Consider the following 20,881-nt stretch of genomic DNA (forward strand, 5'->3'; position numbering starts at 1 on the left):
ATTCAGCACCTGAGATTACCAATGTGAGCAGAGGATACCGCTGACTGATGTGTAGTAGGGTAGTACAAGGAAGGATAAGGATTTTACTTAATGGGTGAGACGTGAGAGTGAGGTTGTAATGAAAAAAAGCCAGTAATCATGCTTGTAACAATTCAAACCTTCTAACCATATCTTCTTTTCGTTGCTCCCTTTAGGGGTTGAAACAGCAGATCATTTGCCTCCATCTCACCCTAGCATCCATTTCTATCATACCAACCCTCTGCACGATCTGTAGTGTATCATAGTTCGTTTTTTTACCATCTTAGTTTGTTTATATTTTCTTAGTTGCTTCACTTGTAGAATAAGAGCTCCACAAAGGTATGATATACTGATGCACTGCAGCTGCCCGAAGCTTATGGCCGGGAGAACCCTGTGAGGGAGTGCATCCTTGAAGAGATCCTGACCTCTGCCCTCATGCATCACATAAAACACCCAGCTGCTGGTGTTCTGCAGGCACAGCCCTGTCAAATTGGCAAACCAGAACTACAGGTTACTTTCAACATAAAAGCATAAAAGCAACACAAACAATAATACAAAATACACATATGATTTCTTAATTATAATTAAGAAATTTACACAGATATATAAGCCCTGCATCAGATTAGCATCACTGCATCACTGTCCAGAGTGTATCCCACCTCTTGCATTAAGAGGATAAGCCCTATCCCCAGCGTCCTCCTCTGTCACACCAACCCTCTGCATATCCTCCTTCACTGCATCCATGAACCTCCTCTGAGGTTTTCTTCTTGTCCTCCTTCCTGACAGCTCCAACTTCAACATCCCTTGTCCACCCACTATTCTCCACCTTGTCTCTCTAACTTTGCCACTTAAACTGCTCAACCTAAGTTGTCACTATGCTTGATATCTGTGTGCTAGGCCACTATTTGTAGTCACTAAACTGGGTCTCTGTGTCATGTTTGTGCTGTTGGCGCACAAACGTGGGTGTAACGCGTCTTTGATTTCAGCAGCGTTCAACAGGGTCTTTTATTTTGAAAGGTGTCTCAGGAAGCTGGCGGGATATTCATGCTCACTTGTCACAGCGGTGTCAGCTCATAACGAACCCCAGTGGCTGTAAAAGGCAAACGGAGTGTGGAAGCGCAGCGGTGCAGAGTTGTATCAGACACATGATGCTCTATGAGGACATCTTTGACTCGCTTCACTGAGATAAGATAACAGCGGCTACTCGAGAATTTCGGACGTTTTCATTCACCTGTTCTCACATTTCGACTTTTTTCGTTTGTTTTTTTTTTTAAGTTGATTATTCATTTCTAATGTTTCACGTGTGATGGCTAACGCATCATCATCGCTTGATGTGGGAGTTTTGTTTCTAATCGTGGTGACAGCATCTTTGACCAACGGTGAGTAGTGCTCGGTCCTTGTTGTGTTTGTGTTTTAGTGAAGTAATGGTCACACAGACCAGCTGGTGTGCGTTATTGTGCAGCAGTGACAGACAGGTCAGAACAGATAGATCAAAACATGCAATTAGACTGAAATCATCGGTATAAGATTATACTTATACTTATTATTATTATAACATTGCAATTGACGCCATGATATCTATACAGTTTTAACCTTTTTAAAACAAACAAAAAAATCCCACTAAAAGTGAGCACATGTTATGTCTTAGATCTTTTGAAAACTCATCGGTGTTTCGTTCGGTATTTTTATTGTTTTGAATCACTAAAACAAGAAATTCACTATTTAAAGTTCCATCAAAGACTCCGACTGGGACTTTAAATATATATACATATATTTTCTCTCTGAGACAAACTCTACTCTCAGCAGAATTGACCAATTACTGTTATGAAACTAAAATCTGTAACTATTTATGCCTGATATTTTGTTTTAACTGCTAAACACTCTAGAATCTGGATCTTTTGTAACCTTTTCAAACAGAAATGTAATATACATGCATCTATAAAGAGCTTTTCCATGCTTTAACAAACGCTGTTTCAGGTTAAGACTACGATTGAAAGCTCTCATATGCTGTAATCTTGCAGGTTCTTCATTTAAGAAAGATGTGAGCCAGAGGAAGGAGGTGACAGCATTCGAGCAGAGCGCACGTCTGCCTGGCGGGGTGGAGGATCTCGCCACTGTTGCTTCCCACGTTGAGCCGTGTTCTGACTGCGAGCCACCATTAGCCAGGAGGCGATCCAAGAGGTGCACATGTTACACTTACAAAGACAAGGAGTGTGTGTATTACTGCCACTTGGATATCATCTGGATCAACACACCGGAGTAAGTGTCCTTCTCCAGGCATTCTCAGTTTGCACCAGTTTTTAAGCAAGTGATGTGTGTAGCTAATGTCTTATTAGGTTACTATAGGTTACTAATGTGTTGGGCGTCATGTTTCTTAGTGTGCACTGTACACAAATAATACAGAGACAAGAAATCAGATGTTGAAACGTAGAAATTAGATTTCTTTGATCATTTGATCTGCATCACTTCTTACTTTAGCTACATTTTCAAAGTCTTTCTGATCTGGGGAGGCCGGGTGCTGTAGTTTTAAAAGTCAAACATTTCTTCTTGATATAGGGTTTCAGCTCAACAGTTCAAGGCCTCCTTTGTCTCGTGTTTTGCTTCTTAATTGGCTGAATGTTTTCGCAGGCCAGGTTAGCTGGCCTTATTTTTTTTTCACATTAGCAATGCTGTTGGAAAACTTACAGAGGGTTGTGTGCAAAGGTGTAACATGTGGTGAGATAGCCGGGCCCAGAAGGTAGCAGGCACCCCGTGGAAATGTCTTTCAAAGAGGGCCCCTCCCCGTCTACATTATACTGGATGCTTCACACAATTTCGATTTTATCTTGTGAACCAAAGCCAAACATTGCTTGAATACATTTTCCTTATGAATTAAATTTCAACTGCAAATATTTACTCAGCCATTTTACATTTTACTGATTAAATTAAGCACATTTTCTGAAAAACTTTGCAGGCAGAGAGGCATGCTGGGAAACGCTTGTACTTCATGACCTTCCTCCCTTTGTGCAAAATGCCCACAAACCTTTTGATGTCAACTATGCAGGAATTAGTTTTTTGGAAAGTATCTTATAGAACAGTTTTAAATTGTGTTTATCAAGCAAAGTAAAAAAGTAGAAGGAAGAGAGCAGGATGAAGATAGTGTAAATACTTTGGATCTGAGCAGCGTTGGCAATGACTTTAGTGAATGCAAGGAAGGTCCAATAGATACGTTCTGCTGGGTGAATAGTTTGTGTATTTGTGAAAAACTGACACATTGTTGCCAATTGGGGTCATGTGATTGTTTGTTTTCTCTCTATATGCATTATTGTAGGGTCTAGCTAACAATATAAAGTGCCTTGATGCAACTGTTGTTGTGATTTGGCGTCATAATATCATGGATGCTGGCGAAGAAATGTGCACTGCTAACAAGATTGATGGGTCTTCTCCTCTTTCAATTTGATGAAATTGAAAATTTTGATTGGTCAGCTGCCAGCCAAAGTTTGCACTTCACCACAGTGCATTTAAAGGAGCTTAATACCAGAGACAACAGCATGGTCCTCAGATCTTGGTTACAGTATATTTTCTCTTTGGATGGAAGAGTTTTAACTTCCATTTGTATAACTCTGACAATTCACTGACCAATCAGACTGGCTGGTTGCTGTCTCATTCCCATTAACTTTTCCATTTTGCTCTTTGTAAACATTTTTCTTGAGTAGCCATAGATCGTAAAATTCCTAAATTATGTTTAGAACAGACGTTAACAGTACGATGGACCCCTCCCCATATTTACTTAGAAAACAAAGAATCTCTCTGGGATTTTATTATGCCTCTGCTGTATGAGATGTTCTATAGAGTACTTTTCCCCCCCAATGGTGACAGTTTTTCCAGTAATTTATTGCCCCACCTATTTGTTGCTAGCATAAAATTCAAAATGACCATATATTTCTTTTAACATATATGTATATATATATATATATATACATATATATATATGTATATATATATATATATATACATATATATATATATATATATATATATATATATATATATATATATATATATATATATATATATATATATATATATATATATATATATATAATTTGCAAATCATTGTATTGTGTTTTCTGCAACTGGGCTCTTTTGTCCATCCATTTCCAACTCGGGAGTCCTTTGCATTTTTTTAAAAGCAGGAATGGATTTTGGGGGCAACTAAAAATAAACTGGGCTTTTTCTCATATGTCAGTATTTCCTGTGTCTTTGTGAAGTGTAGCGATTCCATATAATCCGTAAAGGTCTAGACCCTGAGCCCTCTGGTATTTTAATTCCACTGAGGATTTCTTACAGGCAGCAGGAGGAGGGGCTGTGTCCACCTTTTGGCCATCTTGGATGTTTGGATTGTTTATAGGTAGCCTTGGAATGTGAGATAGAAAGAACCCTTTGGAAATTTACTCTAAAGAATCTTAAAACAGAAGAAACGGGTTGTCCAACACCAATCAGATAGGTTTGACTTGCCGAGACGATTGTTTTCCTTCGTCTGTTTTTCACTCATTCAGCATTCTTGTTCCTTTATATTAGCTTAACAGTCTTCAATTTGAAATCTCTAAATATTGCGCTTTTCTTTCCACAGCTGAACTCGCTTTGAACCTTTTCATCACTGATAAGTGAGAGACAAAGCAAAAGCTAATTCACCTGCAACAGAAGACATTAACTAATGCCTATCTGCAGAGTAGTATGTAGATTAGATTTAGCTGCCTTTACTGATTTAAAAACAACAGGCCTCAGGGCAAGTTTAGCAGTACCCAGACGTAGTGTGTCATGAGAATGTGTGTAGTGGGGTGATGGTTAGAGCCAGGAGGGGAATGGTATCTGGTCATCCATCTACTATCAGTTCTCCGATTTTTGCTTGAAGTGTGGCCATCAGCAGCAGAGTAAAAGCTGCCTGGTTTCAGTGCAGAGCAGCAACTGTGTCCTGTAACCACATGCAGAAGTACATGTGATCAATAGTGAACATCTGCGATGAGATCAAAGAAGTTCCTTTTCTCTGCAGTAACACCTTACAGATGAAGCCTCTGTGTGTCGGCTTTCTTCCTTTGGTACCTGGGCATTGTGCCATGTGGAGTGAATCAAGATGTCTTTCCTCTTCAAATGTATTGCAGATATTAATCAATACTGGCACATCAGATTCAGAGCTCCCAATTTTTAAGCAGTGGTGCAGCCAGAAATGTGACCGGGTGTGGACAAACAGGCCAAAGTGTTGAAACTGTGGTTTCAAAAATTTGTTCTGAAGGCATTTGATAAAATATAATCCTCCAAGTATCCAAGGTTCTCGATTACAAAACTGTTGCATTTTGTATTATTGGACAGGTTTGGTTCTACATACATGTACAGCATCTGTTACCGTTCAATTTGTTTTCTATTTAAGTAGAAATCTGTCAGGGTTCCTGGGTCGGTGACCCAGTGTTTTCAGTTTTCCCACATCAATGTTTCCACTTCCTGTTTTTTCCCCATGTCAGCTTGTCTCTCGTGTCATTAGTCAGATTATGTTCAGCCCTGTACTCACCTGTTTCCAATCAGTGTCATCATTCAACCTGTGTATTTAAGTTCCTCGTTTTCACCAGTTCTTTGTCGTGTCATTGATGTTATGTTGTCGTTTCCGCCAGCCAGCCACTCAGTCCGTCCGTCCTTCCTTCCTTCCTTCATTCAGTCAGTCATCCAGCCAGCCAGCCATTTCCTACCTCTGTTCTGTTTGCTCACGCCATCACAATAAACACCAGTCTTCACCTACCTGTGAGTCCTGCGTTTGGGTTCCTTCTTCCTCGCCTCCACTCAGCAACCCCTGACAAAATCAACATCGTCTCAAATCAACATCTACATTGTCTCCTTCCAGTCACAAGCAACCTGTCTTGGGTCAGAGGGAAAGTAGGCTAGACTACATGCATAGATTAAGGGTAGGGTTACGATAACATTCACTCATGTTAGGAAATTTCAACTGTCTGATCTACCCAAATTAATATGTTTATGACAGAAGAACTTTAAGGCCAAAATGCATGCATGTGAGACACTTAATTTGCAAAATGTCAACGTTTAACTTGCTCGCTACACATAAAAACTAACTCAGCCGTAAATGGGGTTATCATTGAGGAGGTCATGGGTCATCCTTAGACATCAGGCATTGGGGTTTACTTTTAACATATCACTTGGCAGTAGTCTGCAAACAGTATTTTATGTTTTGGGTGAAATTTCGCATGTTGAAAAGGTGAACATAAGTGATTGGACTAAAATTAGTTTCCTCGGGCGACCGTGGCTCAGGGGGTTGGGAAGTGCATCTGTAACCGGAAGGTCGCCGGTTCGGTCCCTGGGCTCTCTGTCCTGGTCGTTGTGTCCTTGGGCAAGACGCTTTACCCTACTGGTGTTGGCCAGAGGGGCCGATGGCGCGATATGGAAGCCTCGCTATCACACACCAGTGTGTGAAAGCGAGTGTGAATGAATAGTGGCATTGTAAAGCGCTTTGGGTGCCTTGAAAAGCACTATATAAATCCAATCCATTATTATTACTAAGGTTTTATGCCATCATCTAGCTGTGATAACAGAGTTAGATTTTGGTGCGTTCCTCTGTCTGTCTCAGTCATGCATCATTTTTGTTACTACTAATGTGAAAATGTGTATGATGCATGGTAAGACTGACCTCCACCCCAAGTTGAAAGGCAAAGATCAAACAAGTGTGAGGTATGCATGCTGTCAGAAGTGTAAGATTATCTGGTGACTTTAAAGGTTTAGGTCAAATTGATGTGTTTATAGGGGGTGAAGTTGTTGGGGCTCGCTTAAATAAATCACAGTTATGGTTTTAACATTGCACTCCAGATTTATGGATGTTCAGAATATAAACTAACATCAGAGTTTTAAGCGTGGATGCTCCTCCTTTTTCATGTAATTGTTTCAACATTTTTTCCTGTACTGTATCAGAAAACTCGTTTACAAAGATATACACTTTGTAGAGGGTTTACCTAAAGTAGAACTGAAAGAACTGCAATAACTGACTGTGGGGTCTTTTACATTTCTACAGAGGAATTTTAACCCACCCACCTCAGCCCGAATGCCATGTTTTAAGGTCATGTCACAATATGTCAATTTGATTTAAGTCCAGGCTTTAACTTTAACCACTCCAAAACATTCATTTTGTTTTTATTGAGTCATCCAGAGGTGGACCTGCTGTTGTGTTTAGGGTCATTGTCCTGCTACACAACCCAAGTGCGACTTGTGCTGCAGGGCGTAAACTGATGGCTCGACATTCTCTTTCAGGATGTTTTCATTTGTGGCAGGTAGTCTTTGTCCTATCATCACACTATCGCTGCGATGTTTGACTGTTGGTATGATGTTGTTTTTATGAAATGCGTGACTGGAAGCACCTTCCAAAAAGTTCAACTTTTCTCTCGTCAGTCCACAAAATATTAAGTTTTGGGGATTATCAGTATGTTTGTTGGCAAACGTGAGATGAGCCTTTGTTTCTTTTTGGACAGCAGTGGGTTTTGCTTTGGAACTCTTGGATGCCATTTTTGCCCAGTTTCTTTCTCATTGTTGAAGCATTAACTGTGACTTTAACTGAGGCAAGTGAGGCCTGCAGTTCTTTAGATTACTTCTCAGTTCTTTTGTGACCTCCTGAATGAGTCATCAGTACACTCTTGGAGTCATTTTGGTCTGCGGACCACTCCTGGGAAGGTTTACCACTGTTCCAGGTTTTCTCCATTAGTGGATAGTGTTTCTCAGTGTGTTTCACCCTTTCCCGACTGATAGATGTCAGTGATGACAGTTTGTTTTTGGTTCTTGAGGTTGTTTCATGTTGTTTCCGATCTTTAAGCCTACTTCACTTTGTCAGACAGGTTTTATTGAAGTTATTTCTTGATTCAACAGGTCTGTCAGTAATCCACCCTGGGTGTGACTAGTGAAACTAAACTTTAATTAATTACATTTTTTGGAAGGTTAACTCGTGATCTAACAAGAGAGCACAATTCAGCAGGGTGAGAGATATACTTATGATGTTTTTATTACAACATCCTGATGTCAGCCTGTTTGTATCTCAAAATATGATGATTTCAGCCTGTTATGGTGTCACTGTGACGCCATCATATTGAGAAAATAAAAAGTTTGTTGTACAGGTATCTCCAGGCACTTTCATTTGAAATGTGACCTCGGGCGCTAACAATAAAGATCAAGGTCAAATGCGTAGCCAACCTTGGTACGCATAGCTTCAAAGGTCTAGTATATTGTTGTAAATTTTGAAGACGGTCCATAAAAAATTGCGGGTAAAGTTTTGACAGATTTTCACACTTGGTTTTAACCTTGACCCGATTTTCACCAAAATTAAATCCACTCGAAATGTTATTGTTATCTACCATCACACAAAATTTGAACATCACATCATAAAACTGTGGATGCTACACTGCTAACATGCTAGAAAGACAAACAAATGGAATCAATATACAGTACTGACATACTTCCTCCCTTATCACAAAGGGCCAGGCAGGTTTGGATAGTGTTTTTTCCCTTAAGGCAGCTGTGGCTCAGGAGATAGAGTGGGTCATCTACCAACTGGAAGGTCAGTAGATTAATTAGCCGGCTATTTCTTTCATCCCACGATTTCCAGAACTTGGAACAATTTAAACAAACAAAAAACAAACAAGAAATGTTGTGATTGCACGGGGTTAGGGTCATCGGTGAAGGTGACTTTGACCTCAGAGGGTTAATGATAGAAATCAGCCATGTGGAACAGCTATTTTCCTAAATGTATGAGGTCTCATCATGTGGGGGCACTTTCAGGCGGATTTCATTACCCTACATAATCATACATACAAGCTTGTTTATGTATGTGGCTGACTTTATGAAAACTCAGTCACCCGAAAAAGCTGTTTTTTGCAATACCACCGAATCTGTAACAACTGGGCCTGTGGAGAACTTCAAGACATATTGAGGAGCTAATTTAGCCATTTAAATCTGCTGTGTTGGATCAAGGACACATATAAAACCTGCAGGACAGGCCTGGCTTTACCTTACCACAACCTTATACTCACGATGGGTCACCAGTAATCTGGTGGATGCAAAAAGGTTAAATACTCAGAACTAGAGTAACAATCAGTCAGACTGCACTTCTCTCTCCAGGTAGAGTTTACCTGATTTTACCCTCAGGGCTCATTTTTGGACCTCTAGATAACTATGGAGATGCACGCTTGCATGTGAAGATGACCTATGAAACTAATCATCACACTGGGGAAAAATGGTCATTTAAATAACTTTCAGTGTAGTTGGTGCTCAGCTCAGAGAATTTCAGAAATTTCACTGACAGGTAGCATTCCTGCTCAAGTTGAACACTCAAAGCATTTTCAATTAAAAATATCATTCACCCAGTTACACACACAGTCATATGACTCTCGCACTCTGATGGTTACATCAAGGGCAGCTCTGGGTTCAGCATTCTCCGCCTCGACAGGTCGACTGGAGGAGCAGAGGATCGGTTCATCGACCTTCTGCAACACCCGAGTCACAGCCATCGCAATAGATAATACTGTATATGTTTAATAAAAGAAAGCTTACAATGACAAAGATCTGTACCCAGACATGTGACAAAGCCACATCATTAAACTCATACAGAGGTATGGATAATGTCTTCTACACTGACTCTGATTTAAAACCCTGATGCAGATGCATGTAAAGTGTGTGTGTCTGTGTGGACAGACCGTCTCTCCTTTCAGACGTCAGTAGATGAAACATTTTGTAAGAGAAAGGATCACCCACATGCTGTTTCTGTTTGTAAGAGTAGAGAAGAGGAGGTTCATGGTCAGTGTGACGGCCCTCCTGCAGCACCACAGCTTATATTGTTCAAGAGACCCGCTTCTGAAGTTCAAAGGAAACAACATGTTCACTGTGAAGTGATCTGTTAGGGAGCCATTGAGGGAGACTCCAACAAGACTGGACAGCAAGGTCAACATGATGAGTTTACATGTACAGCTCGGTTCTAACTGGTCTGGTTTTTGTCATTTTTTGTTGTAGTACTGATAGACAAACTTAATTATGGAGATCTGTGTTTGACATATCAGGGGAAGAAAGAGAGGGGATTTGGTGACTAGTTTGGCCATCCACCAGATGGAAGACATCAGTTTAGGGTTGTAACACTGGAAGCGATGGGCGAATAATTGAAAGGCAGCTTCTAGTTTGTGAAATGCTTTTTTTATCATGTGGCTAAAATGCATTCTAACTCTGACTCCACACCTGGAAACCTGGAAACCTGGAAACCCGGGTGTTGCAAAGTTAAAATCTCAGTGAAAAAATTTGTTACGTTAGTCAACTTATTTGGAAAAGAAAAGAAAGTGAACTATTGATCGATAGATGAGAAATTTAAAACATGAAAAAAAAAACATGTTATTAGGGTGCTGCCAAGATACCCTTATTCCTCAATGACTTTATATCTCTGGAACTTTACTATAAAAAGCACAGGGCACCAGTAGTGGACCATCAAACTCTGGTCTTCTAAGGCAAATGCCGATCGGGCTCCATGGAGCCGGGCACTGAGCACAAGCCCCACTAGAGGACGCCGGGTCCTCAAGCTGCCCTCATGAAGTCTGTTTGTAATCGTCTCATCGTTCCCCCTCTAGTGCACCTGTTAATTTTTATTAATACCAAAGCAGCTGAAAGTGATTAAACTTAAGATTAACTGACTCTGATTAGAAAGTGTACAAAGTTGAGCTTGTTTTTGATTCAGTGAGCCTTCACGACATCTAGATGGAGTCGTTGTAGGATAACGGTGATCAGTCACAAAAACTTGAGCCTTCCCTCTGAGGTGTTACATGGACCCAAACCAGCATAACAGCGTAGCTGCCTCACATCTTTTATATCAGCATTTTATATGGACCTGTTCGTTTGACCAGTCCATTTTTGTGTGGCTACGGTTAACAAAGAAAAACAGAACATATATTAACAAAAAACTGTAATAAATTTGCCTGATATCAGAAAGAATTAATCTCCTTCCATCTTTGGATTAGCACTGCCTCCATTCTTTGGCACTGATGGCTAATCATTAGTGCGCTCATTTTTCAAAGGTTGCTATGATCTGTTTATCAGTTTTTATTAGGGATCAGGAAAAATATGAATTTTTCATTTTGGACTCGTAGGACATCGTACTATTTGAATTTTGAATGTTTTTTAATGTGAAAGTTTAAAAACATAAAACATAACTCGTTTGATGTTTTTGAACATAAAACAAGTTTTATGTTCAAAAACATAAAATGAGTTATGTTTTTGAACATAAAACAAGTTTTAAGGAATTAAAAATGAAGTATCTCGGGCTGTCATCCTAAATGTATAAAAAATGCCCACAAAAGAGAAGACTAACATGGACTTTGGGTTCAAATCATTTAAAAAATTGCATTAAAAGTTATAGCTTTTACTTTTGCTGCCATCTATTAGATTGTTGATATAAAATATATATATATAATATATAATATATATATATATATATATATATATATATATATATATATATAAAAGATTACCTTCAGCTCACTAAGCCACAGCGTTTAGGATCAGTGGAATCACCTGACCTAAACCCCACTGTGCATGGTTTTCACTTTTCGCAGAAAAACGCCTGAAAAAACAGCAGTTGAGGGCATTTGCAGTTAAAGCCTGACAAAACATCATGAAAACAGAAACTATGCATCTGGCAGTGTCCATTTGTTCCACACTGAAGCCAAAACTTGCATGAAGATTTCTGTTTCCATTTACATTAATTTGTCCATGAAAATAGAGAAACTGTGCAAAAGTTTCTGTACTTGCTGATATATCATTTTTGTAGAAACTGAGACGTTAGTGCATCTTTATTGTTTCATTTCAAGTCCAGGAAAAACTCGTTATATTTCTCCCCTTTTTGCTTTTCTCCAAAAACAGACAATTAGAGTTTGGAGCTACGTTTGGGACTGAGGTTGGAGTCATAGCCATGGATGATTAAAAAAAAGCTAGCGTGGTGTTGCGTTTTGTTTTATACACATGCTCAAAAAGCATTCCCAGAAACTAGAAAATGTTACAATTCAAATGAAGTTTTCACATTACTGTCTGTTTGGTCTAAACCAGGGATCGGCAGCGTGCGGCTCCGCGTGGTTTGGGAAAATAAATTAGAAGTATTTAGCTGAAGTGTATTTATTCATGTTAGTTCTTTTTTACCTTCTAAATTGGAAGCTTATTGTGATCTTGAAATATAAAAATAAAATTATATTCTATTATTTTTTCATCGCTCAAAATAAGCGTCACACTCGCGGAAGCCGGTGTACCCGCAGAAACGCTGTGCATTTATTGAGACTTTCAACCCCAGGTAGGCCAATTATGGATCCACATTATGTGAGCAGCTGTTCTCCACCGTGAACTATGTTAAAAACAAACAGCGCTCACGCCTCACAGATGACAGCTTACAGTCCTGCGTAAAGATGAAAGTGACTTTGTGCAGCCCCGATCTGCAGACGCTGTGCGCAGAGATTCAGGAGCAGAAGTCTTATTGTAAACATATCACGGCAGACCCGACGATGTTTTCATGAACACGCTTTTCAGCATCTCTTTATTGACCACTTTTCACACGCGGCTGCACGCATGGGTGCAACAGCCGGCTGTAGCTTTTCAGCTCACAGCCCGACACACACCAACACAACAGCCTATGGCTGTATCCCAATTCAGGGTCTGCAGCCTTAAAGTACGCAGCCTCAACGATCCTCAAGAGCCAGGTACTTAAAGACCGCTAAGGCCGGAAGTGCGAGGCTTGTGAAATGGGACGGTCTAGCCTCTGTTGCGCTGCCCAGGTTGCCTAGCAACCATAATACTAACAGCTGGAAACGTTTCATACAGCTTTGTTTGACAGAAATGAAGGAGAAAATCTTTTGTTCATTTGTTTGTTTGTTTCTACATGAGCTTTGATCATTCTCTGATTAAGCTCAGCTATTGGACGGCGTATATTTTAAAGTAAAGGCTTTAAAACCAAGTTAGTACAAATGTCACTAATGTCACATAACTTTGCTGACATGTGGCCAACAGGAATGTTTTAATGTTCTTCGTTATTAAACATTTGCACATAAATAAGTGACATAATATTCAGTACTTACTTAAAGTTTACTCTTCGGGCGCCCCTCATCCGCCGTTTTTTTCGGCAAAATTATCCACACCCACCGCGGCGCTATGCATTCTGGGATATGTTGGGCCACGAAGTCTACACCGACCCATCCTTAAAATTCAGGGAAATGAAGGACACATTTGAGGGCCGCATTTCGAGCAGCCTTCGAATTGGGACAGCCTTCGTCACGGTGACGTAATCGGCCTTAAAATGCGGCCTTTAAGGCTGCAGACCCTGAATTGGGATACAGCCATAGAGAGCACAGACTTTAAGGCGGCGAGGCGTGATTGCGGGTGCCGCTCAGGTGCGTCGCCCCCCCTGCAGCGGCGCTGCAGACCACGCCCCGCCACACACATTAACCAGGTAAAATACATATTTAGGCAGAATTTTGCAAATGTCTATTTTTCATTTTTTAGCAGCATAGTGCTTTTTTCCAATTATTTTTTTAAAGTCAGGTCAAGGCTCCAAAAGCCCAAAGGCGATATAACAGTTTTTGTTTGCTGGATCATTTTAGTTCAGCTTTCCTTTTGTTATATTTCTTTAAGAGTTCAAAATGTGTTAATTACATAAATAAAATGTAATTTTCTCTGTAGCACTTCATGGATTTCATAAGCAACACACTTTAGTTGTTCAAACAAACCATAAAGGTAAAAAACTATATAGTGTTATCTTCATTTTAGATGTAAAAAGTATTTGCGGCTCAGTGTTTTCCTTTGCGTGGAAACCGGGTCCAAATGGCTCTTTGGGTGTTAAAGGTTGCAGACCCCTGGTCTAAACTAATCAGGTGAAAATTCCATGAAAAGGAACAGATATTAACTGAATCCTAAACTTAGATGGCTCACCTGCTTGATGTTAAGAAGTGAATAACAGGGATATTTTTAGGCAGCAGTGTCGTGTTGTGGTCGTGATGTGCTGGGTTGAATTGTTCCGAAAGGTGTTTTATATATTCTGCCCCCATTTTATATCACAAGACAAAAATTAGAACCACCACAGAGTACCTTTACCCTCATAAAACCACAACAGAGTGTAAGCTGCACCCCTTTGATGCAGAGTCAGAGAATAAACATCCCAAGGCCAGGATTGTGCTTGCTTGTGGACATGCACACAGGCAGCTGGGGAAGCCACAGAGTAGCTGTTCTCTTTTGTTCCTTCCTCGAGGATGCATGTTGGTGCTTTGTAGTGTAGTGTCTCTGCAGTCACAACAGGGGGCAGCTGATGACAAAATTTACATCACCCAGTAAAGTGTACTTCAGAGCAAATGTGGAAACTGAAACACTGATGTATGCTTCCAGCTGTAAAACTCATAGTTCTGTGGTCAGTAAGTGTATTGTGTCTGCTTTTCTTCTTTTAGGCACACAGTACCATTTGGTATGTCCAGTTACCAGGGTTCCCTGCGTTTAAGACGCTCCGCTAGGACCGAGCGGGTGAGGATAGGGGTGGAGGCTCAGCGCTGCGTGTGCTCACAATACAGCGACGTGGACTGCATCAGCTTCTGCAAGATCAGGTAGAGGTGCGATACGAAATAAAACAAATGAATGTGGTGTATGCCAGTATTATTCTATTTCTTTAAAAAAATTAAAAGGTCTTAAAATGTCTTACATTTCCCAAAATGTTGCTGTAGTATAAATAACCTACCTAACAGCACAATTTCCATCCTCTTCTGCTGCGCCATAAATAACCTCACCACAGCATCCAGATGGTTCTAGCATGAACAGAGACAGCGTAAAGAGGAAGTAACACATGATATACTTGGAAGACAGCAGTGAATCATCAGCTTTGTTCACATTCGGTGACAGATATTTCCATCCATCCTTTTCTGTTCTTGTCCAACTTACCATCACAAGCGGTCTGAAGCCTACTGCAGTTGTTGTAGGTGGCCAGTCTATCAGAGGATGAATGATTTCGCCTCCTGTATTTAGTGAGCATCCTGGGGATGCATCAAATTTATGCCTCTAACTTTACAGCACAAGGAGCTTAGGGGACATGACGGAAGTGGAGAGCTGAAAAACCTAAACTCTAGACTGGAAGTACAAAACAGCCAAAACCTCTTACTGGGTATAAATGTAAAGTAAATACACAAAAGTGAAAAATTAAACTGCAACCAAACAAAGACTCAAACTGAAACACAGGGTCAGAGATCATGACACCGTTCTTTTCCAGTGCAAAGGAGTTCAACCTTACTGTTACATAATTAAACTTATTCATCTAACAGGTATATAATTCAAGAGAGGGGCCTGAAAACTGAAGGTTTTAAATACTCTAGAAACAACAAGTAAGCCTGCAGTGCGAGAGCAAAGTGCTCTAATAGGGTGATATATCAACAATAATAATGATAATTATGTTAGCAGTATTTCAGAAATGATCCTCTTTGAATTTGACTTTAAGATGTGTGTTGTTTTTCCACAGTCAGACGAGACCACACACAGCATTGCCAAAAACAGACAAGAGGACAGCAACTCAGCGGAGCGGCCCTGCTGTGAAATAAGTGCATTAAAAGCGGCGTGCCTCTGAACTGACAAGTGGTTACACATTTTAAGACATAGCGTGTATATCTGCGTTTCTGTAGGTGGATATCTTGTAGTGTCTCGTCATCAGACTGAAGGATGTGTAACACCAAAGGTGCTTGCACAAATCTAAAAGCCAGCAATTCCACGTTGGACGCTAACAGAATCTCCGCCCCTCTTCTCTCCCGCCAACCTCTGCTCATCTCTCAGAACTTGCTGTGTCTGTTCAGCAGGTGTGCATGATGGTTTCCATTACTCTGACACAACTGAAGCTAGTTTACATGGCTGATTTGTGCGGACATTTGGTTGCTCACACACAATGTGGATGCCTCTGCTCCAGGGACATCACTGAAACTCCATGGCAACATTGGCACAACATCAAAGCCAGGAAGTCAGCATTACTTTCTTTTTTTTACAAATTCAGTTTGTCACAGTTACTGAAAGAGTCAGGATATCTTCTTTTTTTCTTTGTATCATCACATTAAGGATGTTCTTTATTGTAAAGCACGTCTGAGATTTTTGGAGGTAACAGAACTGAAAACAAAAGTTAGCAGTCTGTTTTATAAGCTGAATCCATTCCACGGTCGTGTGTATGTGAAATGTGATCCAATATATAAAGGCTATAAGTTATTTTTTCATACAAACCAAATACGATAGTAAAGGTGTGTGATAAGATGTTGTATATAGATATATCTGATTATTCTAGCCAGCAAGTCTCTGTATTGAAAAATTTAGAAAAGTACAAAAGTTTGTACCACAAAGTAAATTTAAGGTGCCACTTCTTTTTCGTCTGTTTTTCTTAACCTCTTAACATCCATCATACTGGCAGTAATCTTTTGGGGAGTATTGGCAAGGTTAGATTGATATCTACTCTGTTATATTTACCTCTCTGGCATAGCACATGGAAATCTAACCGGAAATCTCTAAAGCCAAAGTGCATGTAAGAGAGTTGATTTCAAAGTTAAAATGTTTCACTTCCTAAAACTATGTTTTTTTGCCATGTGGCTAAATGTCGACTAACTAACTCTACCACTACGTGGTTAACTGGCACCCTGGTGGATGTTAAAAGGTAAATGACTGCACCACGGAGTAAACAGCTGACCACCTGTGCAGGAGGGATGTTAAAATAACTAAAACGCAGATAAACTCGGACAAATTGAAGACTTCTTTGCTTCATGTTTGAAACATTCTGATGAACATCAGGCTTTATTTAAAGATATTTAAAATAAACTTGATACCTAATTAACATGTCTGATCAGAGGCTCCGTTACACAGGGATAATAAACTGTTGCAACTAGCTGTTGTATATGTTCTGATAAAGTCGGCACACCATGTTTATTGTATTGCACAGCGAGGTCAGTACTATTATAAATATTATCCTGCATTTGAGTAACTGACATACAGAGCTATGCAGCATAACTTCAGAGAGCTTTAGCCTTCATATTAAATCTGCTGTATTTATGTTTCTGTAATAAATAAAGATAAAATATTAAAACTGTGCATGGTTTGTACATGCCGATGATTCCTGGACAGGGTAACATTAATGTTATATAGTATGCATATAAAATAATCCCAAAGAAGTGCCAGTATTTGCCGTATATGTATTTAGGCATCAGTCAAGAGCAGTGTTGGTCAAGTTACTTGAAAAAAGTAATCAGTAACTAATTACTGATTACTTCCCCCAAAAAGTAATCCTGTTACTTTACTGATTACTTGTTTTCAAAAGTAATTAGTCACTTAGTTACTGTTTAAAAACACGATTTACAACCTGAATAGGTGATAAAGCGATAGATCTTTCAGCCCAATTCTACTTTTTCTGCATAATCCATCATACAAAATGTAATCAAATGGAAAAGTCTCTTTTTAAAACTTGTTTTATTAGTTTTAATCTTTTAACTTTATGCATCAAGCAAACATTTTATTATATGCAACATTCTCTGACTGGAAGAAGTTAGTTTAACATTTAAACCTATTTTCTGCACATTCCAGCACATAAAATAAAATATATATTTTTTTGTGTTTACACTCAGTCTTTCAAATAGATGCAAGTAAAACACAGCAGAAAATAAATAAAATCAAAGACTAGCGGTCCTGTTGCTCTATTTTCACCTGTAAAGCAGGAGTGGGGTAGGCGGAGGTTTACCCTGGTGCAGGTGTGCCGCAGCGGTCAGTGGAAGGATACGTGAGTTTCTCTGTGAGTTTCCCATTACGTCGTAGCTACTCGGTGCTTGCTCGGAAGTTTAGAGTTTTTTTTCGCTGTAAAAAGAAGTTTTCTTCCCACGCACAACGGACACTAATGTTTTTGTCACTTTTTATGGAATCAAACTCAAAGTAAGGTCAGTACTTCGTAAAGAATTTCACTCATTCTGAAGAACATGAAGTTGGGTAAGGGGCATTGCTCCGTGCCAGTGTAAGAAGCAGTCAACACTGCACATGTTTGTGAAAGATGGATCCGTATTGCAATTTTCCTGCAAAAGAGTAAAGAAGGATTTGCATCGTGTCACACTCCAGCAGACAATGTGTACTTGTTGTCCTGTTGGATGATGGCTTGGATCAGTAAGTGCTATTAAATGGGTGTGCAGTGACTTTTTCGCACACAAGAGTTTTGTCAAAAACACTTCAGACTTGGTTTTTAACCATGACCACAAAGATCTCCTAATCTTTGTTGTTTTTTTGCCCAGCCTTAATTATGGTTTATGTGGCATAAACACAGTCTTAGACGTACCGTGGAATGACAGATTACTAACCACCTACAGCCTGGTTTTTGAAATAAACGTTTTTAAAAATCACATTTTTTTCTCTCGTGCCTATCAAAACAATTAATTAGAGGCAATGACACTGATGCAAATGAAACAGCGAATTCTTTAATTCACTCCCACCAAATTTTATATCTCTGTCAATATGCCACTCTTAGCAACATTTAGTAACAAAATAAGGCAGTTTGTGTTTTAACTGGAGATTAACTGGCAATTAAAATCCAGGGATTGCATTACACGGTTCCAGTAATGGTCTGCACTGGTATACGGTGGTAATTCAAGGTACTTGCCTGCCATCTGAACGACATGGGATTCAGATGGCAGGCCCCACATTAATTATATCTGGACACTTTTCCTCATTATGGCAGAGGAAGGTACCTTAAACATGTAAGAGCCAGTTCTTTCGTATTGTCTGTAACTTGTGACTGCACGATTGTTGCCAACACAACATATTCAAGAATGTTCCACATAAATTACCCACTTTGCCCACACGTGCTTGTAATGACAGAACCATTCGAGTACGAATGATAAATAGAACAATTATGTGACTAAATAAAAAAAAGCTTGTGGTTTGTGGTTGTTCCTGATATTGGCAGAGGACAGCCAAATAACAAGTTAAGACACCTGGGAATATGCTGGAGTCAGTCATGGAGTAAATTCATTTATGTTGGTTATTCTTCAGCGTTTTTCATTATCTTTTGATCTTTTAAGAATACATGGTATGAGCATTGCTTTGAAGATTTAATGAACATAGCTCTGAGGAATGTATTCTATTGGTACGGACAGATGTTGTGTTCTCAAATAAAACTATGAGAATAAGACTATGAGACGTTTTTAGTGCAAACTAAATTGTGTTTGCACAATACTGATGGCACACACTTAACAGAAACCCTCTCACATTTGGAAATGTTTACTTTTTTGATTAGATGGTGTATTCATGTTTTCCTTTTAACCCAGAAATACATTATTGTGGCGCGCCCATCCTCACTCTTCGGGTGGGAGTGGCTGGTGCCCGGTAGGGGTCGCCATCTGTTCCTGCTCCCCAGAGGAGGGCCGTTGAGCAACAGCCAGGCCCACCACCAGCCCACACACCTGCCCAGCCAGAGGTGGAGGACTAGGCGTGCGAGAGACCGGCGCAGCCGAAGATGGAGGTCACGAGTGCTGCGTCGCCGCTGCTCGCCACTCAGGTGGCCTTCGCTGCAGGGAAAGCGGATGCACCTGAGCAGCATCCGCAATCACGCCTCACCGGCGTAAAAGTCTGTGACTGTTAAATGTGGTTGTTGTTGGTGTTTGTAAGTTCGGCTGGTGGCTGAAAAGCTGCAGCTGTGCAGGAACGACAACCGTGTATAGAAGCGAGTCAACAAAAGTATGCTGAAAAGCATTGAATTGTGGACCGGTCTGCCATGGAGTTACTACAATTACATTACAGTACATGTGGCTACAATGTAGCGTGCTATCACCAGTGTGTGAATGTGTGTGTGAATGGGTGAATGACTGAATGTGTGAAGTGCTTTGGGGTCCTTAGGGACTGAGTAAAGTGCTATACAAATACAGGCCATTTACCGTTCCGTAAAACACATTGTCTCATGGCTTTCAGTTAACAATATAAATCTTAGGCTGCAGCTCTGCACAACATCTAAGCCCTAATGTATTGAGAACAAACATACAGTCTTTCTTTCAGTGTTTATATATGAACACAAAGCAAAGATGAAAACCAGCAGAATGAATCTTTAAAGTGATGACTGCAGTGATTCTACTTTAGAAACATGAACAGGTAGGAATGGAGGTTACAAGCCTGACTGCTCATCACTTCTTTGGTTACCTGTTGAAGTTCACTTTCCGGCTGCTGGACAAGGGTAAGCATTTGATGGTGTTGGAAGATCCCTGTTCCTCACGGGGATGACACTGATAGCTTAGGTCAGCACTGACCTTGCATCTGATAAAGACCCTCGTGAGGCTGGTCCTCAAACATCTCCGAACTGCAGCGGTCTTTGTTGGAGCCACTGCAGTTCACCAACCAGCCTGGCTTTGTGAGCTAGGTGCCTCCTGCACCAAGCTCTGACCCACCTGGGGAAGCCTGGACATACTCTGATTTTCCCAGTGCTTTTAAGACCATCCAGCCTGGACTTCTGAGGGACAAGCTGAAGCTGTCAGGAGTGGACCACCACCTGTCCCAGTGGATACTGGACTACCTCACTGGGCCCCCACAGTATGTGAGGACACAGGGCTGTGTCTCTGACAGGCTCTGCCCATCTCAAATTACCCCAAAACATCAAAGTCCATAATGTCTTCCATGTGTCTCAGCTGAAACCTGTCATCTCCGGTCCTTTTTCTGTGTGTGCACACCTTCCTTGGATTTCCCTCCCTGGAGTGTTTGGTGAACCTGCCTGAGCTGAAATGAATGTGGAGTGTCTTGTATTGTGAATATTTGGCGCTCCCTCCAATGTGACATTTACAAATGGTGATGGGAAATGGGGCCT

The 20,881-nt window shown here is 40.3% G+C and overlaps 1 protein-coding gene across 2 annotated transcripts; it reads left to right on the forward strand.

The window, feature by feature from the left end:
- Positions 1-611: 611 nt before the first annotated feature.
- LOC146519205 (endothelin-3) lies at positions 612-19,918 on the forward strand. Of its 2 annotated transcripts, none has more exons than XM_085160315.1 (4): positions 612-1,397; positions 2,040-2,277; positions 14,493-14,651; positions 15,548-19,918. In XM_085160315.1, the coding sequence occupies exons 1-3, from the start codon at positions 1,325-1,327 to the stop codon at positions 14,647-14,649; spliced, it is 468 nt and encodes a 155-aa protein (XP_085016441.1). In that variant the 5' UTR covers positions 612-1,324; the 3' UTR covers positions 14,650-14,651; positions 15,548-19,918. The 2 variants fall into 2 exon arrangements, with proteins under 2 accessions (XP_085016441.1, XP_085016440.1); XM_085160314.1 differs by having other exon boundaries at positions 615-1,397; positions 14,493-14,645; positions 15,548-19,915.
- The last annotated feature ends 963 nt before the right edge of the window (positions 19,919-20,881 follow it).

Source organism: Neolamprologus multifasciatus, chromosome 5, assembly GCF_963576455.1.
Source record: "Neolamprologus multifasciatus chromosome 5, fNeoMul1.2, whole genome shotgun sequence".
Taxonomy (NCBI): Eukaryota; Metazoa; Chordata; class Actinopteri; order Cichliformes; family Cichlidae; genus Neolamprologus; species Neolamprologus multifasciatus.